Source organism: Falco biarmicus, chromosome 9, assembly GCF_023638135.1.
Source record: "Falco biarmicus isolate bFalBia1 chromosome 9, bFalBia1.pri, whole genome shotgun sequence".
Lineage (NCBI taxonomy): Eukaryota > Metazoa > Chordata > Aves > Falconiformes > Falconidae > Falco > Falco biarmicus.
This window is the reverse complement of record NC_079296.1, coordinates 19,911,410-19,937,203: the sequence shown is the minus strand read 5'-3', so window position 1 is coordinate 19,937,203 and position 25,794 is coordinate 19,911,410. Positions and strand designations below refer to the sequence as shown.

General features: G+C 39.7%; 1 protein-coding gene across 1 annotated transcript; it reads left to right on the top strand.

The window, feature by feature from the left end:
• Positions 1 to 4,594: 4,594 nt before the first annotated feature.
• LOC130155084 (pancreatic lipase-related protein 2-like) lies at positions 4,595 to 23,935 on the top strand. The gene is given in 14 exon segments (XM_056352031.1): positions 4,595 to 4,643; positions 6,085 to 6,239; positions 8,278 to 8,403; positions 9,341 to 9,475; positions 10,481 to 10,589; positions 11,759 to 11,878; positions 11,967 to 12,089; positions 13,716 to 13,831; positions 15,363 to 15,492; positions 16,876 to 16,987; positions 18,789 to 18,957; positions 19,847 to 19,968; positions 20,468 to 20,717; positions 23,831 to 23,935. Coding segments are annotated over 14 exon segments (1,821 nt in total).
• The last annotated feature ends 1,859 nt before the right edge of the window (positions 23,936 to 25,794 follow it).

Below are 25,794 nucleotides of genomic sequence, written 5' to 3'. Positions count from 1 at the left end.
TCATACACTACCCAAATTATTCATACATGCCCCACAATGTGCAGAGGTTGGTAGATGGGCAGGTCCCTCTCCAGATTAAGACATGACAAGTGGGTACAATTACAATTAAAGGGAAAAAAAAAAAGTATAAACAGCCCTGCACAATAACTTAAATTAATTATCTCTATTAGTCCTATTTTTCATCATAACACTATACACACTGTACCTCATCATGTAAGTTCCTCTCCTGCAGATGTTGCTACAGAAGGGAGCTTTTAGGAGGGACTGCACAAAGCTGTGGTTGAGCTGCAGAAAGAACCTTACTCCACCTTTGGCAACTTTACCCCTCAAGAAAACACATTCATTGACAAAACTTCAGGACAGAAGGAATTTTCCATACTGTTTTTTGTTAATGGAAGGCAAAACACTAATGTTCATCTACTCCAGCTGAATGGAACAAGCAGTCATTTCCCCACATCCTCTGGCATAGGAGGGGAAACCAGAAATCAGCCTGGGAAAGAGAGGGATGTGTGAATGTGGTCTATAAAACAAAGAGGATCATGGAGAAGGCAAATACAAAATGACTTGTTAATTGTCTTCCATGCTAGTAACGGGGGGCATTAAACAAAGCTGACATTGGCATATCTCAAGACAAGTGAAATGAGATGATTCTTCTCACAATTGCATAATTGCAATGTGTTTGATACAGAACCCTGGGTGTGGTAGAAGTGTGCATGAGATCAAGGACAGCTTGGACAAATTCATGGAAAAGAAATTCTCAAGAACTTTTAAGGAATGGAGAGTCAGCACTTTGTTTCTTACTCCTTCCTACCCAGGTGCCAAATAATACTGAAGTAGTTAACCCCATAAAGCAAGACATTTTCTAGAAGCCAACACGGAAGTGCTGACATCTAACAATGTTGCTGAGCTATGAGTTTTCCTGGTATTAGTAAACTAGCATAGAAAACCCATTTCATGCTTGTCTGCTGGACTGAATCCTCTGACTTTATTAGTTACAAATATCATGTTGCCTTGCTTTCCCAGTAACCTTGTCTTAAACACTGGAGGAGAGCTGTGGTGTCACAACGACTGCTGACAGGAAGCATGAATGTCACTAACTAATCACTTCATGTGTTCTGAGAAAAGCCTAGAGAAATTAAACTTCAGCTGCTTCTCAAGACTAGCTGGAATGATGATTTATAAGAATTGCATGTAGACATTTGCATCTGGGCCATGAGACAGTGATGCTCTCATAGGAAAAATCAAAAGCCCTTAAATATGTTGTCATTCTAATTTTAACTTGGCAATATCACTGAATCTTGCAAGTGCTCTAAAATCTTCACCACCAGACTGCTGCTGGAGTCCATCCTGCAGCAGGGCATTGAGGTACCCTTTGGGACTATCATACCAAGTTCCAGTAAGGCTTCTGAATGTATTTCTTGAGCTCCCTAGAGAGTGTATGCACCAAAATACTTTAAATAGGTAAAATCTGTGAATTCACATTAACGAGAATAATTTATTGAATCAACTAGTTTAGTTTAAAAGTTTGAGTGACCTGTTTCTGCAGTAAACTCTCCTTCTGAAGTGGGAAGAAATTAGGATAGTAGGAAGTGAGGTTTGGGTCCAATATTATATATAACAGAATTAAATCAGAAGCAGGTAATGTAGCTTAGATACTAATTTCCTGTGGGGCCCTTAAATTCTGAAAAATCAGCCTTTCTGAGTTTGCCTATGAACTCTTAGAGATATAAAAACCAAGCATCCACTTCCTTTGAATGTGATTCTATATCACAGTTCTGAGCACCTATTAACTACCACAGAATCCAGTTTTGGCCAGGATGACCTAGGATTACTCAGAAGCAGATTTTTTTGGTGTGTTTCTTTTAACCATTTCTTCCAAAGACCTGGTCAGGATTTTAATTTGCTGAATTCTATTGGTGGCTGGTTAACCGACCATTGTGCACCTTAATAACAGGCTTTAATTATTGAGTAGTAAATAACTTGAATTTTAACATGAATAATTCAACATTTTACTGGACTAACTTAGTCCTGAAGAAATGAAAAAAACAAACTCTCTAAGCTAGACACTAACCTTCCTTCTGAATTTTCTTCTAGGGTTATGGAGCACAGAGATCAAGGATCTAGTTGCTTCTACAGTCTGCATCTAAGAAATTAACCTTTCAAGGCTAGCTATGGAAAAAAAAAAAAGCAGGAAAAAAAAAAAAACAGAATAAAAAAAAGCCTGGAAAAGTTTTTGTACCTAGCACTTTTAAGAATCACTTTAATTCAGTTGATCAGGCCAGGCTGGATGAGTCTTGAAGCAACCTGGTCTAGTGGCAGGTGTCCCTGCCCATGGCAGTGGGGTTGGAACTAGATGATCTTTAAGGTCCCTTCCAACCCAAACCATTCTGTGATTCTATGACATTTGTATGTGCTAGATGTGAGATAAGTCATCAGTTAATGGGAAGGATTATACCAGGAGTCTCCCCTTTCTGTACACCCTTGCCTTAGGATGTGCCAATAGTCACCAAAATATATTTAAAGGTTTTAACATCAAAATGTTGAGATGTGAGTTTCTCATTTGTGTCTACACCGAATCATAGAATGGTTTAGGTTAGAAAAGACCCACATACAGGAATAAAGATTTCTTGGAAAGCCTCATAAAAAAATGATAGCATAATAGTATGACAACAATATAGTACTATGAGAAAAGACATCATTACCAAAACACTAAAAACTAAAATTACTGCAATTAATACAATTTAATTCTGAAAATTCGTGGTGATTGGATGTGGTGACAATCTGCCCAAGGAGCTATTCTCCCCTGTTTAAAAGCATTTCTGCCATCTTTTCAAAAAAAGGTCAGGTAATTCATCCACTAGCAAAATTACAGATGAGAGATGAACAAACAACAGACTGAGCAATTTAATTTTTTTTTATCATTTTTCATTTTTTTCTCTTCTTTCTGCCTTTTATCAGGCAACAGCTTAAACCTCACAAACATACATCCTAACTCAACCCAAAAGACCTTGTTTGTGTCTTGCTGTTGTAATGGTAGACTTAACTATCGAATACAAACGTGAAAATTTTGCTTAACCCTGTAAATTATTTAAGGCAGGGATCAGCTCCAGGAAAGATGATTTTGCTATTAAAACTCTGGAGTGGGACCCAAAAGGCTGTGGCTATGCTAAAGCTTTCCGGAGTGATGCTACACCACTTGAATCCCAACTCAGCATCACAAAGAGATGAGCAGCCCAGCTGATGGCAAGAGCTTGTCCTTGATCCTGAAAGGCTGTGTTTGTTTAGTGTTTACATCACTCTTCTGAGTGCTTTTTAGCTTTAAAAATAATTACTGATGGATGACAGCAACACCCTATTTGAAACTTTGCATTAAAAAGGTGGAGTCACGCAGCAACTGGTCTGACCTGGTCTGTGTTATCTCAGATGAAGCATGCCTGACACAGGGACATTTCCTTTGGCGCCAGCCAACAAAATCACAGGTGCAGCTGGGAACCCAGGCACTGGGAAGCAGTGGTGGGGTGAGCGTCCCTCCACCACGTGCCCTCGGAGGGCAGGCACGGCACCGTCCTGCTTCGTGCCAGGCTCCTCAAAGACCTTGCTGCCATCGGCTGAGAGGTGGACCCAAAGAACTTGCTCTGAGCTTTGCCAAGGTAAAACGGGATACGCTGGAGCCAAGAACATCTAAGGAGCCGAAATAAAGTGCACCGTGATAAGTTGTGGGGCATTTGGTGCATGGCTGTAGGAGAGGGGGTGGAAGCAGGACATGCTTGAACCTGCAGTGGGTTTCACAGGGATGAACTCCTTGCCCCTACAGTATATTACGGACTGCAGGAGACTGGGGGTGGAGAGGTCAGGAAAGGGATGCAGGGCTGTGTCTGTGCAGGACTCATTGGGGGATCAGGGCCTGATATTAGAGTGTTCTAAGAATGACCTCTCCTTTGAAGTTAAGTTACTAGTAGTAGTAGTAGTAGTGAGACTACAGCTAAAAGGCCTTCCCTACCTCACCTCGAAATAAATGGTTCAATTTACTCCAATGCTTACCTATCAGCTGGTGATTAAGTGATCAAGCAGATCAGGGCTGATAAGCACACATGGCTGATAGCAATGATCCAAATGGGTTTTCCAGACTATCGATATCATTTAGAAACACAAATTAAGTTTGTTCCTGGGTTCTTTCAAATACAATCTCTGAATAGCAGCTCTATGAATAACTTTTATCTTAAACGCCAGAGGAAACTTCACTCAAAAATGTTGTTGAAAATCCTTTAAGAATTTAATTTTCTTGCCCATAAATCGCAGCTCTAGAGAAAAAAGAACCCAAAACTTCTGTTTGTCAAGTCAGGGAGACAGTCTTTGAGAGATTCTTATATGATATCCTGCATATGCAAATTCTTGGCAAACAGAAAGAATCTCAAAGCTATTTTCTTGAAACCTTGTTACCTTTAAGAAAATGCTGATATTTTGCATCCAACTCATTAAATGCCTGAAGCACTCCTATGGCCACTATGACTTTTTTAATCAGTCAAGAAAACTTTTAGGTGAATTCCAGATTATATTTTTAATTATGTTTGAATTGCGTTCTTATTTGCTTTAGATGTTTGTGGTATGGATCACTACTCTTTTTCTTCTTGATGCAGCCAGAGGTAAGACACATAGCTGATAAAGTCTATAAACAGTAAAAATCATTGTGTGCAGCTCACACCAAAGTATATCTATACTTTAGAATATATAGTTTATAGTGGTTTATAGTGGTTTAGAACAGATTTAAAATATTTCCTCATTAGGAACACTGAGTTATGTCATGTCTTTCCCACATTTAACCTATTACTTTTTAATTCTGTAAAGGTTTTTGCAGCTAGCAAACAGAATGGGAATTAGAAAGATATTTTTATATATTAATTGACACTAAAATTCTTCCAGAACAGTTTCCTCTACCTGCCCTTAATCCACACGAGCATTTATGGTAGCTCCAACACTTGTAATGCCAGCCTAGGCGCTTACTCTTCACAGTGTTATTCAGAGAACAAGAACATAGTCCTGGTCTGAAACACCTCTTTACCACTAGAAAAGAATAGCTCAACAGGGACTGGCACATACAGCAGAGAGAAACAGAAAGACACAATCCAAAAGTTTGCTGGCATCAGCGGAAAGACCCCTGTAAAAAATAAATGACTGGCTCATGTGTGGAGTTTCCAGCTGCAGCTCCATGATTAAATCTCTTTCTCTAGACGTATTTCCAGTATGTATCACCCTACCCCTGTGTTTCGTACAGAGTAACGAGTAAGTAAATCGCAGTCTAATGTAGTATGACCCTGTCACCTATCCGAGTAACAATAGCTTCTCATTGTTTTCACACCTTTTTAATAGCAATGACAATTATTTGGGATTTCACAGCTGTTGTGCTATAATAGTGGGTAACAATGACATTTAATGGCAACACCCGTATATCATATTTGCATCATTACTGTGTTAAAGCCATAATAGAAATTGGGAAACTGTAGTCCCTCAAGCACAGACCGCACTTCCTGAGGCTGTGCTTGGCTCTAGGCTTCCACTCAAACTCCACTTTATTGCTTCCTAAAATCTTACGGTGATAAAAAACCAAGGAAGATGTTTAAGGTACCTTGTGGAGCAATCAGAATTGCTTCATGAATTATTGCACAAGAAGTAACAATTTAGATAATCCCTGGAGCATTAGGACTAATTTGAAGGACAGCTCTGCACCGGCAGCAAAAGCTGGTTTGTTCTCTGAATCCATAAAGGATCAAGATTTTATCGTCTTTTTCCAATGGCTGTGTTAACAATTATTTTGACCAAACAAACCCTGCATTCTCCTGAGTTCATCAAACTGAGGTCTACACTATGTCTGCAGCAATAATCAGTCTGGAAGTTCAAGGTCCTGCTACACGCACAAGAGTGCAACTGAGACACTTAACACAGAACAAACACAAGTGCCACCCTAACCTGAACCAGCCCTTTTCTGCTTTCCTGGTATAGGCACCCTCCTGCCAGCTTCTTGTAAGGTGGCGGCAGCCTGACCTGCTGCATTCCCAGAACACTAACATTCTGCTTTGTGAAACCTAGGAAGGGAAGTTTGCTACAAAAGGCTTGGATGCTTTACAGACAGTCCCCCTTGGTCTGGGATCCCAGGGAGACAACTGGCAGGCTTGCCCAGCTCTCCAGAAAATGTGAACACAAAGTTCTTTCTTTACACTAGAGACAACATCCTGAAATATCAGGTAAGAAACTGCTTTGGGTTTATATACTGATAGCATACAACACATTCAACAAATTATACAGACAGTTTCTTTTGTGCTCATAAGTCTCCCAGGAGAATCCCAAATTCTATTTTACACACAAACAGCCCATCATTATTTTCTTCCTTTTTTCTTTTTCCTCATTTCAGCTCTCTGATGAGCCAGGTATATACACAACATATTAATTGCAGCCTTCTAACACAAGTCATCTGAGACATTTTGGACATATTTTATGTACTTCTCTACAGTAAGCTAATGGCCCAAATCCAGTTCCAGGTCTAGCATTATAAAGCCAGAGGCAGAGAAGGCAGTATAAAAGGAAAGCTCATTTTGCCTCCTGTGTGTCCCCAGATTAAAAATGTGCTGCAGGCCCATACACACAATGCAACGCAGGGATGTGGTTCATACATGTGATTACTGGGTCCTATGAACTACATACAGCTGGTCTCAGGGGCTCTGCTTACGTGGTAGCCAACACTGAGCCCTAAGAGTAGGTGGATAGTTAAGAGTGAAGATCACCAGAGAAGGTATTTCTGTTCACGAGAGAGAGGAAGGGAAATCGGATGAAAAATGAAAGGGAAGATTAGAAAGGAAAACAGAAGACTAAATAAAAAATGAAGGAGAGAAAGAAATCATATGTGGAAGAAGAGGGAAATAACCAAAAAGAGAATGAAATCAGGATGGATAAAGAAAATAAACAAACATTAAATGTTTTTTGGAAGACTGGGACTGAGGGAAAATGGAAATTCAAAAGCATGGAGAGAGCTTGGAGGTTTCTCTTATGGAGAGCTGAACTAGGTCATCCCTCATGACGACACATCAGATAGAGAAGCACAGAGACAGCAGGCTTTGGAGCTAGATGGAAGAAAAAAAGTAATAATGTAATAAAAAAGTAATAAAAGTAATAAAATCTACAACATCTGCAGACTAATGGCAGTGAGAGAAAGCTCCGGACTGTGACAGAGTGACAGATGAAAGTAGCTAAAATGAGCCTGCAAGACTGTTTAGGATGGATCAAATGGGGAATGTACTGAACGACACCAGCAGGATGCTCAAGGTGTTGGAGGTGTCTGAGCTGGGCTCACCCATAACATGAAGCAGTTTTCTGGGGCTATAGACTAGTCTGGTGAAAGAAGAGAAATGACCATCAGAGAGTGTGAATTTCACTTGGACAAAGAGCAAGAAAAATTAAGCAAATGAATATGAAGGGGGGGGGGAGGGGGGTTGTTGGCTTACATTACATGAAAAAGGCTTCATAGTTGTTGGGATTTTTTTTATAAACAGCAGTCACAAACAATGGAAGTGTTTAATGATTTCTCCTGTTTGAGTCACCTCAGAACAAGTCCAACATCTCTAGCTAAGAGGAGCTATGAGGTTTTAACTTTAATCAATCTTTCACTGAAGGTGAGCTATGTGCTAATTAGTGCATGACATCTCCATTTAAGCTTACAAAACCATAACAAAAAATAAGAGCCAAGTTTTGAAACAACCTAGTATTCAGAATTTCTTTAAAAGAGAAAAATGCTTTTTTTCTCAATAATCCCCCAAATACCTACAGCCTCTGACATTGTAAGCCTGGTGGGCTTTCTCATAAAATATAAATAAGCTTAGTGAGGAAGGTCTTGTCTTCAAAGAAAAAAGTAAGAAAAGCAGGTATAGATTCAAAGTCAACCACATAATACCTTGCAGAAGATGCTATCTTTGTATTTCTGTGGCCAAGTTTGATAAAATCTTGTATTTACATGGTATGTTGTACCAGTATATCTCAAAGCATTGTGCAAAAGGCACCAGTATCATTAGTTCTATTAACTAGAGGAAGTGAATCATTTGTTGAAGCAATTAATTGATATCCCCCAGCAAGACAGTTTACAAGAGAGGAAAAAGACCCTTCTCGTCAGAGCCAAGAACTATGCCTTAACCGTTGGGCTACTTTGCCCTGTATCAAAACGTACACTGGGATGGAGCAGTCACATCCTCATTGTGTTGTTTGTTGGTTCTTGTTGGGTTTTTTTTGACACAGAAAATATCTGCTACAAATCCTTCAACTATCAAAGCTTCAAATTTCCGAACACACAGGAAAACTCGCTTCATCATACATGGCCACCTCGCTGGAGCAGACCTCCCCTGGATAACCAACATGTGCAGGGTACAGTATGACTATTGTCTGACAAACATTTTACTTACATTTGAAAGTGCACATACCCACATCACATCAACTGGCATAAAATCCCCATATAAATTTTACTCATTGGTTCTCTTGTTAATTCAGGATATATATGAGGGGGAAAAAAGAAAGAAGCTCAGTTCCACATGACCACCCTCTTGTTCCTCCCTTCAGCCTTCTTCTAAATGGCCTTTTGCTGCAATCACCTCCACAAAAAAAGCTATAATTAATTGATTTCTCAACTCCCTGCCAATAACAAAGGTGGAAAAAAGTAATTTTTCTCTACCTCAGCAAAAGGTCAAAATAAACATTTCTGTTTGAGTGAGCCATTTGAGCTAATAAAAAGACAATATTTTGATCAACAGATTGGTTTCATTTTGTTTAGGCACATTTCAAAAATGAAATTGTTTCAGAGTGAAAAATCAGAATGTTCCATTGCCAGAAGTGCATAAATAGAATATTTTGGTTAAAATAGATGAATTCTGGGGCTAAACAATCCAAGCACATGAAAAAAAAAGTTTGTGAATCCTTTTAGATGATCCAAGCATATAAATTTTGAAGAATAACACTTGGACGATAAAAAAGAAGTTATACCATCCTCTTTATCTAACTGGGGTACTGTCATTAAGGGAAGTTGATACCTTAAACCCAAGCAAATCATCTGGAATGGAAAACAGAACGGAAGCAAGTTTCTGCATGTCTTTATAGTGTTCAAATCACTGCCTCCACTCTGCCTCCTTGTGTTGATTCTTCAGTATTAGTAGGAATTAATACTCTAAAGACATGTCTTTTTTACCAGTCACATAAACGAAGTGAGATGCCAGCCATAGCAAAACAAAATACTGTTTGCACATACCCTGCTACAGTTGTAATTCATGCCTGTTGGCATCTGTTCCTCTGCTTCCGTGTTTTCCACCAGTTCATGTTTCACACTGAAGACGTGAACTGCATTTTGACTGATTGGAGAGGTGGCTCTAGCGGTTTGTACACCGACGCAGTTAACAACGTCCGCATTGTGGGGGCCGAGCTGGTCTACCTGGTGAACCTTCTGGAGGTAAACCCATCTGTGGAACGTGAAAGTTGGTAGATAGTTTGTATGGTAAAGGCTGGATTTAGGGTGGCACTTTGAGGTTTGAGGCAATAGTCAGGAAGTACCGAGGTAGTCAATAATGCAGCTGAAAACATCATTAGAAGTCCCTAATCCTGCATGAATGGAAATACCTACTTCAGTGTCAGCCCATGGATAAGCATGTCCCTAAAGGCTTACAGGCCATAGTTCTTGAAAGTTTTGCCCATGATGGGCTTTTTGCTGGATAACACATCAGAATCGAGACTATCTAACAGCATTGGCAGGGTGCAGAGTGGCAACAGAGGACCAGTGCAGGTAAACCACCAACGCAGGTAAAACACCAATGCAGGTAAAACACCAGTGCAGGTTAAACACCCCTCTGTGAGCCACGCACGCTGCCTCTCACTGGAGCTGAACGGCAACGCAAAGCAACTCCTGCAGCCACCACCACCACCAGGCTTCCCATGCAGAAGCTCAGCTGAGCCTGGCACACCAGCAGCATCCCTGGCACGATTCTCCCCGTCCTGCAGGACATGTGTGGTGGAACATCTCCATAGCAGGACAGCAGCTTGGTTCACACGGAGGGTATGCCACAGGGAAAGGCACTGAAAACTCCTTCACCGCAGACCACTGTCCTGACCAGACAGACGGGTTCGGGGGTGAGGCAGTGGGGATAAGCCATCAGTGCAAATGTAGGGGAGCTACCTGCAGAAATTCCCTTTTCTTTCTTTTCTATCATAAGGGCCACTTCCTGACGGAGGTTACTCCCTTCCAGAGGTGTGATATAAGAGCAGTGGGATGAGTTGGGAATTGCTTCTCTTTAGGTACAGATCCCACCACCCACAACAGTAACTTCCCAGCCAAGACAGTCCCCTCCATCACCCCTGGTCTGGCCGTGTCCTGGCACAGCACGGGGCCATGATGCAGTACCACAGGCTTGTATCGCCTGCTTAACACGCTTGTTTTTTTCCTTTCCATACATCTTCACAGAAAGACTATGGCTACTCTCCTGCCAACATTCATTTCATCGGCCATAGTCTGGGAGCACATGCTGCAGGGGAGGCAGGGAGAAGGAAACCTGGCATTGGAAGAATAACAGGTACTGAAGCTATTTCACCTGATGACGTTTTATATTATCATGCAGTTCAGGAGGGCTGAAGAATCACTTCTGCCTTATGAACACACCATACAGGCTGCAACATGCTGGTTTGTCATAATTAAGAGTATACAGTTAGCATGGCAGCATACAAACAAAGCCACGTCCTAGCACATACCATGCATGTCACAGGTCAGTGTTCACAGCTCTGAAAAGTCTCAACTGCAACAGATCAGAAAGCCTTAACTGTCCTGACTGTGGCTAAATAGTGGCCACCTTTCACAGGTCACAAGTCGCAGGGAGCACTCGGTTATGATTTTTTAATGCTATAAAAGAACAGGAACAAAATACTGTATTACATGTGGGATAACAGACCTGTAAAACACTAGCAACTCATTGGCATGTTAGGTTTTAAAAGCCCACTCTAACACGACTTTTCAGCAGTTCAAAAGATTGAAAATCTGAAATGAAAAATTTAAACCCCTCAATCTAGTGTGTCAGGATAAGACAGCAAATACTGTGTGGTGTCAGGACACCCTGAAAAGGACCACAGCTATTTGTCACAGAGCTACAGAGAGAGACACACTGTCATGGCATGCTCACACATCACTTTTTTTAAAGGCTCACTATTTTCTGTTTTTCTTTCTCCTCCAGTCAGTTCTTTTCTCTGCAGAGACATTGCTTTGACTAAGCTGTGTGTGCTGTAAGCAGTCACATAAGCAATTCAGGGAAACTGGGATCAGAACTGTGTTGCTTTAAGCCCCAAGAATGCTCACTGACACTGAAGTGAAGGGGTAACATTTTCAATCAGGTTCTTTTGGAAATAAAAATAGATTTTTTTGACCAAATAAAAATTCTCAAACAAATCTACGTGCTTAGAGCAGCATATCAAGATTTCGTATTTTTCACTAACATGCAAAAACCACCTCCAAACCTCTTCTTATAACATTGTTCAGCAAAAGTAAGCAAAGCACCCACCAGCATTTTACTGTGCTGCAGTGTCTCCAGGCACCTTTCCATTAAAACCTTTCTTGTTTTGCTGGCTGTGGATCACAAAACGTATTTTTATATGTCAGGCAAAGACAGAAATCTAATAACATACATTGTACACATACTGTATGTTATGATATACATAATTACTTACTCAGTCAGATGTGTCTCCATTCATTTAGGTTTGGATCCAGCTGGGCCCCTTTTTCAGTACACTCCCACAATGGTTAGGCTGGATCCTTCAGATGCAGAATTTGTTGATATAATTCATACTCACGCTGGTCATCTTTTCTTTGATTTTGGTAAGTTTTTGCACAAGGCTGACACCAACACAGAGGTTGGCCACAGCACACCTGATAGTGGTCAGCCTCCGTTCATCATGCATTTCAGCTCCAGGGATTCTCCAGACTTGTGGCCACCTGGATTTTTACCCGAACGGTGGCAAGAAGATGCCAGGATGCAAGCAGCTTCGTGTACCTCCTGCAAGTAGGAATATCAATGACCTTATGAAAGGTAAATATATCTTAAGGTAATACCTCATTATAAGCCATAGTTAGAAATAAAGGCTAGGTTAAGGTACAGCCTTCTGAATGTATGCATTATTTATATAGCTCAGATTATGAGCAGGGAGAGAATCCTCAAAAATGGAAGACTTAAACCTGCCTGTGAAATACCCTTCAATTTTCTTTTGTACTAACCAAGGCAAATTCCAGATAGAAACTTTGGTTAAAGCATGCAGACTTGTTCATCACAATCATTATAAAAGCCGGCCACTGTGCTGGCAGACTGATCTCACTGGGAATTCCATACATGAAGGACCAGTAAAATTTCATTCAAGGGTAATCCAAAAATGAGTATTTTAAAATCTGAGCTTCTCTTCTCCCTAGAAAGACATCAGCCCCAGTATTACTGGGGTTAGACATACTCATCCACGCCATTAGCAGCTTTAGTGTCTTCAAAGGGAACAGCACAAGATTAAAAATATAGAAGATGATAAAATGACGGCTCCATTGATAGTTCACGTTCTAAGAAAGCTGAGCAGTTAATCAGGATTACCTTGTCATCCAGTACAACAGAAGCCCCAAATCCTGTCTTCTGATCATAACCCACAGAAATAAGAATATCTGTTATTCACAGCCAAATTTTTTGAAATCTCTATCACTAGTTTAGTAATGTGATTTCAAAAACACTGTCTTAAAACTGTTTGGAGAACTTAGTAACAAAGAGGACTGAAAGCTGGCTGTGCACAGTCACTCAGAACCAAAACACTTTCCAATTGGACTGCATAAGGTTATCTGCACTTTCAAGCAAAAAATTTAAATACTTTCCAGAGACATTTCACAAGGCTGTTTGCAATGTTCTGTGGTGAAGGAGAAGCTCAGCTCTAATGAACACAAGCACTTTCTTCTTTCCTGCACTGACGGCTTATAAATTTCACTCTGATGGGAAAATGTACTTGTTTCAAATAATTCTGACAAAATCAAGGACGCACTGCCAAAACATCTTGCTTTTCAAAGTGTTTCACATAATCACTTACTGTCAAATGACTGCAGATTTTCTAGAGCTTAAAAACATTAAAAGCCACTGAATTTAAAATAATTACTACAATTACCTTTAATTCTAGAAATGAGTGGAAACTGTGGTTTCACACAATACCATGTTGTGATAATGGTAAGCAAATGAAAACTACTTCATAGTAACTACTATATGCCTTACAAAAGCTGTACAAATTATTATGAATTATTCCAGACTTTGACATATCAAAGGGAAATTCTCCTAAATCATCCTTGGTTCTCATGCTAAATTAAAAGCAGTTAAGTACACATAGCAGGATAGGAGGCTGCACGAGGTCCACCTTGGTGCATCTCCACCTTTTTTAACTCAGTATGAGCACAAGAACACAGGGATTAGAACCTAGGCTCTTCCCCTACAAAAATATATGTAGCCATAAGTTCACTTTATACTATAAATCCAAAAAATTCACACTTTAAACATCTTTTAATTACTACTACTTTTAAACTCTGAGATGTCACTATATGTCCAAAGGCTTCTGAGGAAAAAAAAACCACAACTGTTACTTTGGCATGGACTTTACATTAATGTATAGCTTTCCTCTTTTTTATTTGGGCTTTTTTCCAGAATATAGATCTATCGGATGTGGACATAAAAGAAGTCTACGGTATTATGCTGAGAGTATTATCATTCCAAATGGATTTGTTGGGTATCAGTGTGAAACATACCGAGCCTTTGTATTGGTAAGTATCAGGTACGTATTTATCTGAGATTATAGCCCTATCTTCTTCTCTTAATAATTTCTGGGACAACTTCTACATAAGATAAAGGGTGGGGGCTATGCAGACTCACTGACTACCTTCATCCAGACCATACCCCCCAAAAAAAGGTAAAATGTAAAAGCAGCGAACTTGGAAAAAATTAGAATAAATATTAGAAAAATAATAAATATGAACACCAAAAACAGTTAACAAAGGGAGAGATGAGTTGAGTAAGAGAGCAAAGAGAGGCAGTGGCTGGGCTCACCTTTTGTGCAGGTCAGCAGTAAAGGACACTGGTTGAAGGAAGTCCATCTAAATCTGGTGGAACCCATCATCAAGGAGACAGCCTCTAGGTTTTAGAAATGTTTGAACATTTCATAAGCAAAAAACGTTCCCATATAGAGCAGGGGAGATATTTATACAGCACAGCATTGCTCACACAACCCTCAGGTGGTACAAGGAAGAAGGCAGCCTAACGTCCTGGCGTGTCATGCCTTACATAACTGGTCTTTTAGTGGACCAGTTCTGGCAATGCAGCTGAGGACTGGTCAAAGAGGAAGAGAAGTCTGAATTTATTTCCATCTGCTCCCAAAAGGAATTATTATGATACTGCAGAAAAGTTGTTAGTGTTTGTAGCAATATTGCCACATAGATTTAAAGTTTGATGTCATTCAGTACTTGAAAACCTCAACCCTGTACGATGTAGTGATGCAAGGGAAATGGTTTTTTTCAGTCTCATAATAAACAAATGATGATGATAATTTAGCTTTTTGTTCCTCATTGTCCCTCTAATGCCCAAATAGCCAAGGGATCCACAAATACCAGTTCCTACAGAACTTCCAAAATATCAAAATTGAACTATCTAAACATAACAATGCTATTTTTTCCAGCTGCAGTTGAATCACTTTTACTGAAAATTTACATGCTTTTCTGTTTGATTTTTTAAAGGATATCGAGGTCTTGGTCTGAATGTTTGATCTGTGTAGGTAGATTAATTTCATTAAGGTTCTACAAGGATAATAAAGGCTGAAAAGCAGACAGTACACATGCCAAAACAAGACCCTGAGCTTCAGTGTTCCTAAGCTTAAACATCTTCACCATGCAAGTGAGATGTCCAGCCAGACCTCCTTGCGAACACAGTTACCCACCCTGTAATTAGCAGACAAACTTTCAAAGGACCCTACGAAAGGTGATTACCTATATTTTATAGATCACGTAGTAATGCACAACATGTATTGAGGTATTTACTTATAGTCTTTGCAAGAGCGTAAGGAATTAGACCAGATTTTCAACCTTTTTCTCTCTGATTTTCAACCAGATGAGATAAGCTGACTGATCATCTCAGCTCCTTTTTTCACCACACCAATAAAGACTGAAGATATAAGCTGAACTCAGAAGCAAGTACCCTTTCAAAAAAGCTGGGAAAAAGCTGAAATACCTTCATTTCTTAAACTTTAAGCAGTGGGCTTAAAACAGATAATGTCTTGTAACACACATTGTTATTTTTCCCCAGGGAGATTGCTTCCCATGTCCAAAGGAAGGATGCCCACTGATGGGTCATTATGCTGATAGGTTTTTACATAAAACTGAGAAAGAACAACAGAAGGTTTATTTAAACACAGGGCCCTCCCCTCCATATGCGCGTAAGTGCTTACTTTGGGTAGTGAATTCTAAAGTGGTAATGAATTTTGGGTGAACAAATACCTTACACTTCTACAGAGAGCTGCTGGAGCTAATGAGTGGCACTCCGTACAAAATCTAGAGTTTCAAGTGTGTTAGAAACGTGCAGTACCAGCACTGTCTGGGGAAGGCTGTGGTAATTATATGAACAGATCAACTGATGCTGACCTCCGAGTCCGAGTTAGAAACCCTGCTAAAATTTTGTCAATGAGATGATGGCTTCAAAAAGTCTATAAAGCTGAAGGTAGGAGGAATGTTATTCTGTATAAAATTTCAAATAAAAAAAGTTCTATTGTTTTTATTGACAAAAACTTATAAACCTGGATCATTTCAGGTTATTTTTGCAAAGCTCATCAAGCCAAAATATCAGGGGCTAATAACAAGTATAGTTTTAATTTTGATTAATGTAGAAGCAGCCACAAAACTGGGAAATAAGAAAATTCACAAATAAATTGTAATTCATCACAGGTGATGAACTGCAGAGACAATAAATAAGGGAGGGTCTTCGAGGTCCTTACTCACTAGACACTAAAATATGGAAGAAAAATTAAGGACAAAAGTAATTTTATATCATGTCTCCATAAGAGCAAAAAATAATAAAAAAATATTTGAGTTTAGAGAACCCAGCCAGTTCTCAAATCTGAATACATTAATTTCAACATTTGCAAACTTTTTATAGAAATTATAGCCTGAAACCAAATATAACCTTATGAAGTGGGTGAAGAGATTCTCCTTTTAATAGCCTGAATTAAAGCCAGTTCAAAAACTTCCCAAAGCTGGTTGCTTGAAATCAGTATGTGCTATTGCACCTGAGACCCTTCTTCTGCCTTAGAAAGACGTGTGGGATGACAGGATCTCCTGACAGCTGTCGGGCTGTGCACAGGTATAAGAAAAACCCTGAACACTCTGTACTGGGATCATCCTGGGAAAGCAGCCAGTTTTTTAATGTATCTTTAACACCACCACTGTCCAGTGGACCTCACTTGAGAGTTGAAAGCTAATATGCTACCCATAAGATCCCCCAAATTGCTCATAAGCGTTACAAATTAAAAAAATAAAAGTGAGACCAAGTGGAAGAGCAAGATACAGTATTGGCCATGGCAGATTAAACACTCATTGTAGTCAGCAGCTCAGCAAAGATTGGATCTGTGATATAAACCACTGTCAAGGAAATCAGTACTGCCAGAATCACACAGAACATTTGCCTTAATAAGGAGTAACATTTTGTTTCCTTACAAGCACACTTGTGCCATCCATTCCTCTCCCTGAAAGACATTGAATCATATAAGTTTTACCATTAGGGAAGAAATCTTACAACCATAATCTGTTTCATTTTGCTTTCAAAGGCTGGCGAAAAGAGATACATGTCAAAGTATCTGCAACAGAAACCATGAAAGGAAATATTGACGTAGCCTTGACTGGAACTGATGGGATCAGGAAAAAATATACAATTGACCAGTAAGTTTAACGTGTCTGTTGAAAAATGTCTCTATCATTATCATATTGAATTTATGCACAGCTATTTTTACATATCTCATCTTGTTCTATGTGATCTGTGATTTACACTGGTAATAATAGTAGCTGATAAATGGTTGAAGTCCCCGTGCTACAGACCATGGTCAAAATCTGCTTGCAGGTCATTCTTGCTCTGTGTTTTCTTTTCTGAGGATGGTGGTTACCACAGCAAAGTGGGCAAGAGCAAAGAGCTCTGTGGCTACTGCTGGACTCAAACATCCTTTGATCTTCTTCACTGAGAAGACAAAGAGCTGCACGATGTACAGGCTTTTAATCATTCCCTCTTCTAGTGAATATGAGTAAAAAGGTTGCAGCTTGCTTATGAACTGTGCTGAAGTCTAGGATTCCTGTCCACTCAGCCTGGCTTTTTCCAGTAAACATGAATTTAAATCTCATAAACTGATCCTTGTCAAAAGCACAGTTTAAATATTGTAAAACCAGCCTCCTCTGTGTTTGAACATAGCCCTGTTACTGGTCTGTACCAGGAGTACCTTTGGTTGCAAATACACTACTGCAGTGATACACCTACAGGTAATTAGTACGTTAATGTCATGCTGTAATGTGTATTCCGTTATAATGAACACTGATACCACAGAAGGCACGAAGGTAAACTATAATTTTCAATTTTCTTCATGGCTGAGAGCAGGCAGAAACACTGAGAGAACTTCTTGACTTGGACTAACTTGAAGATAAATCTCATTTTCCAAAACCAATGTCTAGAGTAAACCCCATGGCAAAACTGACAAAGGCTGGGCTAACTAATCTAGTGTTTTCATCCTGAAGGGAACAGGAATTTAAGCAGCTAAGTAATTTGCATACTTCTGTAGAGCCCTTTGAGTAGCTGTCTCTTCCTTAGGTACCAACAAACCAACAGATTGGGTTGATAGGCTGAAATCCTGTAGTGGGATCCACAATAACTTCCCTACATAAGTAGGAACGGTGTGGTGGTTTCCTCATCTTTCTCAAGTAAGGTTAGTACAGAGACTGCGTGGCCTTCACCAATTTGTCTAGCTGCTATCTGCACAACAAACTAATGCCAAAGAGGGAAAAAAGTGACATTTAGTCCTCAGAACTTCCTCCAGGCGTTCAGGACAAGTCATGCTGGGAGAAGTGGGGTAGCCTCAGCTTCACCACAATAGCTTCTGGGAAGGCAAAAAGCTGCAATACTGATTTGGAGGAAGACATGAACCAAAACGTCAATGAGACATTCCTTCCTAATTCTTACAAAAAAAGTTAAATGGAAAGTATATATATATGTGTGTGTGTGTGTGTGTGTGTATAAATAATGATTTCTTTAATCTTCTCATAACTTTAGCCTTGTTACAAACTTTGTCCAAAAAAATATTTTGATATATTTTGTGTACAAGAAATCTAAGGTCCAAGGACTTTGTAAAAGACTCTGCTACATGGCTAGTCAGCAGAGAGGGCAGAACTTGGGGTTTCTGGACCTGAGACATGATCCCCTACTGCCTGAGCTGAGAGCCTCGGACCCGCATCAGGCTCTGCATCAAATGTCCCCAAGGAACACATTCTCCAAGAACATGTTCTAAGCTAAAATTTTGCCTAACATCTCAGCCTGATAATTCTTGGGGGAAAAAAATTAATAAAATTATAACAATAGTATTCAAAGCTTCAAATCTTATAGCATCCTTCCCATACTTGTCCCCCTTTCTAACTAAATGGCAGCATTTTTTTCCCTCACTCGTAAAGACAAAGCATCATTTTTGTGCCTTTCTTTTGGCAGGGGAACTTTCCAACCAGGCAACACATATCTGAACTATATTGATACAGAAATCTCTGGAAACATTTCAAAAGTTGAGTTTCTCTGGAAAATGCATCTGAGTCATGTGCACAGAGGCTGCATGGGAGCTGAAGAAGTCACAATAATATCTGGGGAAAATGGAAATATGTAAGTACACATCTAATGATGCTCCATTCTGTGGGTTGAAGGGGGGGGGGGGCTACAAACAAACAAACAAACAAATAAAAATAAATTTAAAAAAAAACACAGAAAAAGTGAAGAAATACCTTTGCATGGTATCACTCCCCTTAAAGCAAGTGGGTTTAAGTACTGAAAATAAAAGCCTAATCCACATCTCGTGGCAGTACTTGGGTGTTTGGCTGACTACAGTTACTCCTCCCAGCTCAGCACCACAGCCCAACTTCCCCAAAGAACAGACATATCCAATCTGAAATTCGGGGTGGGGGATGTAACACTGCAGTTATAAGAAAGCACAGGTTTTTCTCCTAAATTGCAGTGTCCTGTGCCTACATCTCCAGTAGCACATAGCACAGCACGCCAGAACAGCTCTGTGCAGTGCAACAGCACACCTGCCTTGGCTGGGTACTTTGTGCTGACTCCAGCCTGATCCCATGGACCGGGCACCCACTGGCATGTGCAGTACAGTAGGCGCTTCTGCAGCACACCTCTCGGTTTAGTTTGAACCAAATGAGTCCAGCTGGTATGTCGCAACACCACTCCGTCATGTAAACCGGTGTGGTAAGTGGGGAAAATGGAGCGAGAGCTTCCCTTCAAAAACACACTTCTGGTCCAAATTAAAATGCTAATGGAGTCTGAGCATAAAGGCAAACACATCTTAAAATGTAATAATTAGTCACTACTAGTCATTCTTTAAAGAAATCATTTGACAACACACAGTTTATGTCCTCAGTCTACTAGAACGCATGCTTTGATCGATGGTGAAATAAAACCAGGATTTATATCGATTATCTTAGGCTGCTGCTAAAAAAATGTCCCACCGTGCTGAAAAATATTTCCTTAATCTCTTCCTCCCTCACCAGGTCTGTGTTCTGCGGCCATGGGACCGTGCGGCCAAGCACGTGGCAACCCCTGGTGCTCTGCTAGGAATGCCGTGGTTGTCCACCGTGGCAACCCTCACTGTCTGGAAGAGGACACTTCTTCAGTCAGTGGCAAACTATTAACAAGGCTCCCTCAACAGATTATGAACCATTTGCCCAGCCCACTACAAAAGGTCTATTTCCAAATTAATATTGTCAGCTTTTATCCATCAGGGGAGTTACGCTTCTATGAATTCCAGTTACAATGACAGCTAATGTGTTTTGCTAGTAACACACACATGGAAGTGTGATTATATTTAGAGTCAAGAAGGAAAATAATAAAATAGGAAAAACAATTCTAGCCAATTTCCCTTTGAAATGCAGTTAATTATCTTAGGAAGAGCATGCAAAAAAGAAGGGGGGGGGGAGAAGGAAAAAAAAAAAAAGAAAACAGAAAGAAGACAAAAAAAAAAAAAACCAAACAGAAAATGAAAAAAGCAGGGTGGGGGGCAGGGTGTGTAAAAAAAGAAGGAGCATAGACAGACAAATTCTTTAATAGTGCCTACTTGTTCAGGCAAAGGACACTCACATGCTTTCAGTAGCATCTGATTGCTTCTGTGCCAGGCATTGCCTGACATGTCCTTGCTTCCTGAAGAACACATTCAAACAACACTTTAGCAGCACGTCCAAAAGACTGCTTAGGAGCTGGGACTGCATACAGAGTTGTACAATAAACCTTGAGAAACTCTACCATCAAAGCTCACCATGTGTCAAGCAGGACAGCTTAATGTACAGCAAAATGTTTGATTGTTCCCTTTCTCCTGAGGGAGAACTCATTGACGTGCTCTATTCAGCTCCGCTGAATACGGGGCGAGTGAGGACTTTTTCTCTATATGTGAAACAGCCACGTTCTTTATCAAAACTATGTTGCACTATTGAGGATCTTCAATTTTCTGACAGCCTTCAAACTATTTTCTCTTTACTGGTGAAGTTGAATTTTCCACGTCTGCCTTGCCTTTCTCAAGCTGCTGAAGTTAGGCTGAGCTGCATTACTTGCATCACTGTATAGCATTGCACCCCCAAATTTGGCAGCATTTTGATTATGCTGATTAACAAAAGCAGATTACCAAGAGTTAAAAGCAGCAGCCAAAATAAGCTAAGATTGTTTGTTTAATACAAGCTACCCACAAAAATCATTTTGGTTTTTAATTGCTTGCTGTGGTCTAAGACTTACAGCTAATTTTTAAACTTACTATGAGGTTTATCATTGGGGTGCAGAAGTCCTGTGTGTGAATCAAGTTTGGCAACCCTGTTCTGTCCCATCCTAATAACTAGCTATTCCAGAATACGTCCAGTGAGGTTTACCAGAAGGTGTTAATGAGATGCATTACACAAGGCTGAACGTGAGTGATGAACAGGTGTGTTTCAAGTTATGCAGCAATAATTTTGAAATGTCAGAATCCAGTCACCTCCTATGAAGTTTGCCAGAGGAGCTTCCTTAGGACGTTTGCAGCAAAGTTGACAACCTTCTCAGACTCACTCATTCGGTACCCTTACCATCTCCACCATGCAGATCAGGATCCAGAAACCATCCTGAGCAGGGAACTCATCCTCCTCTGCCCCTTATCGAAACTCCTTAGCCAAGACCCCCTTCTTGCATAAGAAGGAACTCCCTCCTTATGTGTCCCACTGAAGAAGTAGAAAACAACCCCCCAGGTACTTCTATACAGTTGGGAAATACCTGCAGTTAGTAATTACACCACCTTTAACATCCTTTATAAATCAGGCATGGCTGGCTGCCCCAGATTTGCACAAATAAAAGAGACTCAGGGAGAGAAAAAGAGAGACTTATTTTCTCTCTCTTACAGTCAATAAGTGAAGCAAAAGAAATGTAAATATTTTCCTTGGGGTCACAAAAAACCATGCAGCAAGGTCAGGCACTGGATTGGGTCACCAGATCTACCAACAGAAGACAGCAGAGTGCGCAGTGCAAGGCAAGCCATCGCTTCTCGCCAGAGGAGAGCAATGTCCTGTTGAACCCATGACTTCTATAAAACCCAGCCCCTCCTGCCTCCACACTTGGCCGTGACACTTTTGCAATTCTAAAAAGTAATTTGATATTTTTATGAATAATAAATCATATTCTTGCTTTCAAAAATATAAGCTTTCATTTTGTTTCATTTTAAGCTATTGATTTCAACAGTGTTCTGACAAAACATGACAGCTCATATGGGCTGATGACTTCTGCTACAAAAGCGGTCCATCTGATTAGAGCACTTAAAATACATATTTTCTCTTCCAATCAGTTCATCTAAAAATGAAAAAAAAATATTGCATCAATCTCTTCCCCTTGTGTTCTCCTGTTTTGCATTTTTCTCATACACTGTTTCTGGAGTTAATTTTCATTCTTTGGTATAGTAAACATCAACTGGACTTCTTTGCTAACACATCTACAGACAGAGGAAGAGATTTATTTTTCTGAGATAAAGGAGAAAAAAACCCCAACCATTGACAGCAGCTGTGTGTTCCTGGTAGCAAATAGTCTTCCTCTTGTTTCTGTATTTAAAAATTATACGTTTTTCTTGCATGAAACTTTTGGATACTATCACTTTGTATTAATGGTGCCAGCCCCAAAAATGCAAAGGTTTGATAGTTCACAAGACAATCTGCCTTTGACAAAGACTGGAACAGGTAATTCTTTCGTATCTTCACAACAAGGTAAGGCAGCTTTTTAGAACAATTTAAATGCATCTTTAAAATGTCAAGCAAGATGACCACGGATATGTTTGGCTGTCATGTTGAAAGGTAGCTTTCTTTTAATCAAACGTGCTTCATTTGTCTGGGTTTTTAAGGACATATTATGATTTCCATTCAGTCTTTTACATTATTTAAATATTCTGCAGCACACTGAATGCTTCAGAATTACAATACAAATTTCTTCTAATACTCCTTAAGCACTTGTTCACTACAAAATTATGCCAAAGGTAAATTACTAACAAAGCCATTATGAAGCATTCAAGCCTCAGCGTCTTTTCTCTCTCATGACACACTTCTGGCAATGGGCTAAGGTAAAACAAACACACACACAAACAAACCTCTTAAATCTTTTATAGACGGGAACAGCAACAATAAGTAATCCAAAATATTAACTCTCTGCTCCAGTTACATCATCTGTATTTACTTTGTATGTAACATCAGAAAAATAATTTTAGGAGAAAACATACGCTTGGCACAAAGTGATATATGTAGGTATGCTGATGAGGAAACAAGGACCATCTTTGTCAAAGATCTCCATTAAAGGAATAAAATACTCTATTGCATAGCACAGCAGACACTTTTCTTTCCAAAAAAGCACAGCCTATCAAAGTGTCCCTCATAAATATTTGTGAGCCCAGAACAAAAAGCATAACAATAATTAAAACCAATTAAACAGACCTAATAGGTGGAGATCTCAACATTCAGTTTATGCAGTCACCTCTCTTCCCGCTTTTGATCCTCTATTTTATTTCTGTGACTTTTCAGATTTTTACATACCACTTTAATATCCTAGAATATATTGATAAAATCCTTGTAAATGAATGAATGAAATTTGCATGAATAAGCCTTACCAAGCCCTTCTAGTCTTTCATCTTTGTTAGAGACAATGCTTGACAACGCTCTTGCACAGAAAGCCTCCTCAGTGCCTTCATTCTGCCTTTAGGACTATCTCCTTTCTGATAATATCATTTTATAGCCCAGTCACTTGCCAGCATCTTTCCTTGTAGAAAACCCATGAGAAAGTCTGTAATTTTCTCCAGGTAAAAATACATCAGGCTTTTTTTTTTTTTTTCTATTCCTGATATTCTGTACTTCACATGTTCCTACATGATTTTTCATCAGTTTTTATTTCTCTCTTTAGGCTTCTGTTTCCCCAAGAAAAGCTAATTCATTTCTACATATTTGCATTTTGATAAGTTTTTCTGACTTCTCCCTTTACATTTAATTTAGGTTGGAGTTTTTATCTTTGGATACCAAAAGCGAGTGAAAGATTACAGTGGATCAATTCCTGAGAACACACATCCTGAGGGTACTTTTGATAGATCTGAGATCTAGTTTGAATTTTTTTTTCAGCCCACAGTTGTGTCATACCTGTTACTCACCCACCTGTAAGCTCACATTGCCTGAGAGACAGTCTGTTTTCCCAGTTAGCATTCTTGCAGGGGCATCACCTCACTGTCTTCTCTTGCATTTCCTCCTGGATATTTTTATAGTGAAATTATTTACCTACAGTTCCGCCACTGTCTTCCTTCAGTGCAAATTACTGATTTTTTCCTACAGGAGCTCCAATTCTCCACTTTGTGTCTGTAACATAGAAGGTAAAATAAAATCTTTGGGAAGTGATTTTGCTGAGACTTTAATGCAGTCGTCAGGGTATCCTGTGTAACCCCTGACTGTAACAGTTGTCTTTGGCTGGCTCCTGGGACACAAGCTAAAATGAAAATCTTTGTGCATTCCCAACATTTGAGTTATTCTTCCAAAACCAAAGCTGACTGGGGTTGGAGTCGCCCATGGGAGGGTGAACAGTCGCTCACTGACCTGTCTATCTAAGTCTAAGTCTATCTAAGTGGGCTGTCTACAAAACTTGTGGTGCCCATTCTTCTTTTGCAACAATATAGTATCAGGGACGTTGTAATTTCAAATAGTCGCCAAGCTGCTCTAAATCATTCTGTTTCCAATAATTCAGAAGAAGAAGTTGATAGCATGCCCAAATATATTTTTATGGCATATTTCCAAGACAAAAAAGAGCCAAGAATCTGTTCTTTATCTTTAAACTATCAAAGATCTAAAAACTTCCGGCAAGAACATGCATCATCACCAGTGCTTGCACAAGCAGAGCACGCCTACATTGCTGTGCTGCAGAAAAACACCCCTCTCCTCCCGGCAGCCGCAGGGCTGGATGGGGCAAGTGTCTTGCAACATCAGAAAGCATAAGTATGTGAAAATACAGGCTGGCATCGGTGTCAATCCCCTTTTCATCCTGTAATTTTCTGCTTCTTTAACAGTAGGAAAGCATGGGACCAAATGCAGGAGATGTCCAGAGTCCTAGAAGCTCGCTTTGTTCTGGGTCTGTATCCAAGCTGCTCAGAGCCATTCTTGCACCAGTCGAAACATGCTAGGAGATTTGCCTTTCAATCTCCTAGGCAAAACTACAGTTATTCGCTTGTATTTCACCTGCTTCTTTCAAATAAGTTTAATATTGAATCATTAACAGGAATTTAGAGCATTCAGAATAATGAACTTCACCCTCTTCACTAATTCTGCCCGTTACTTGCAGAGAGAGCCTGGCTGTCCCTACTGACTCCTCTCTGTCTTTTTCATCCCTGGTCACTTTCATCATCTGCTCCAAAATTCTCTCCTAGTGTTACTTCCTTTAAATACAAAGCTCCATGAGTCTCCAGCTCACAAAACCAGAAGTTAACATTATCTTTGTGTGCTTTGACTGAACTAATTAGCAGGCAGCACATATTATGGAAGCTCATAAATATTTATAATTTCCAAAATATCTCTTTTATTGCTGTTGTGCAACACTGGAAAGGCAAATCGGTTTTTCCTCTATTCAGTATAAGATTTGCTCATTTGGCCGAAATAAACACATTGGAGTTAGACAATAGAAACATCAAGAAACTCTTTAATTCATGGTGCTGCCATTGTAAGATTCTCCAGGAAGGTGAGTGGTCTTTGTCAATACCTATTAGCAATTGTCTAAAGGATGAAATACACAAAGCTACTTCCAGACGACCTCCATCCAAGCTAAGTTTATTAACCATCTTCAATCTAAAATTGAAATGAGAGAGGAAGATGTTGCTTTTACAATTTCGTTCACTTATCTTTCTATGAAAGCCTTGGTAATTTATGTATCGCTGCACTTGAAACACAGTTCCTGAGATTCCTTTGGAGAACACAATTCTCAG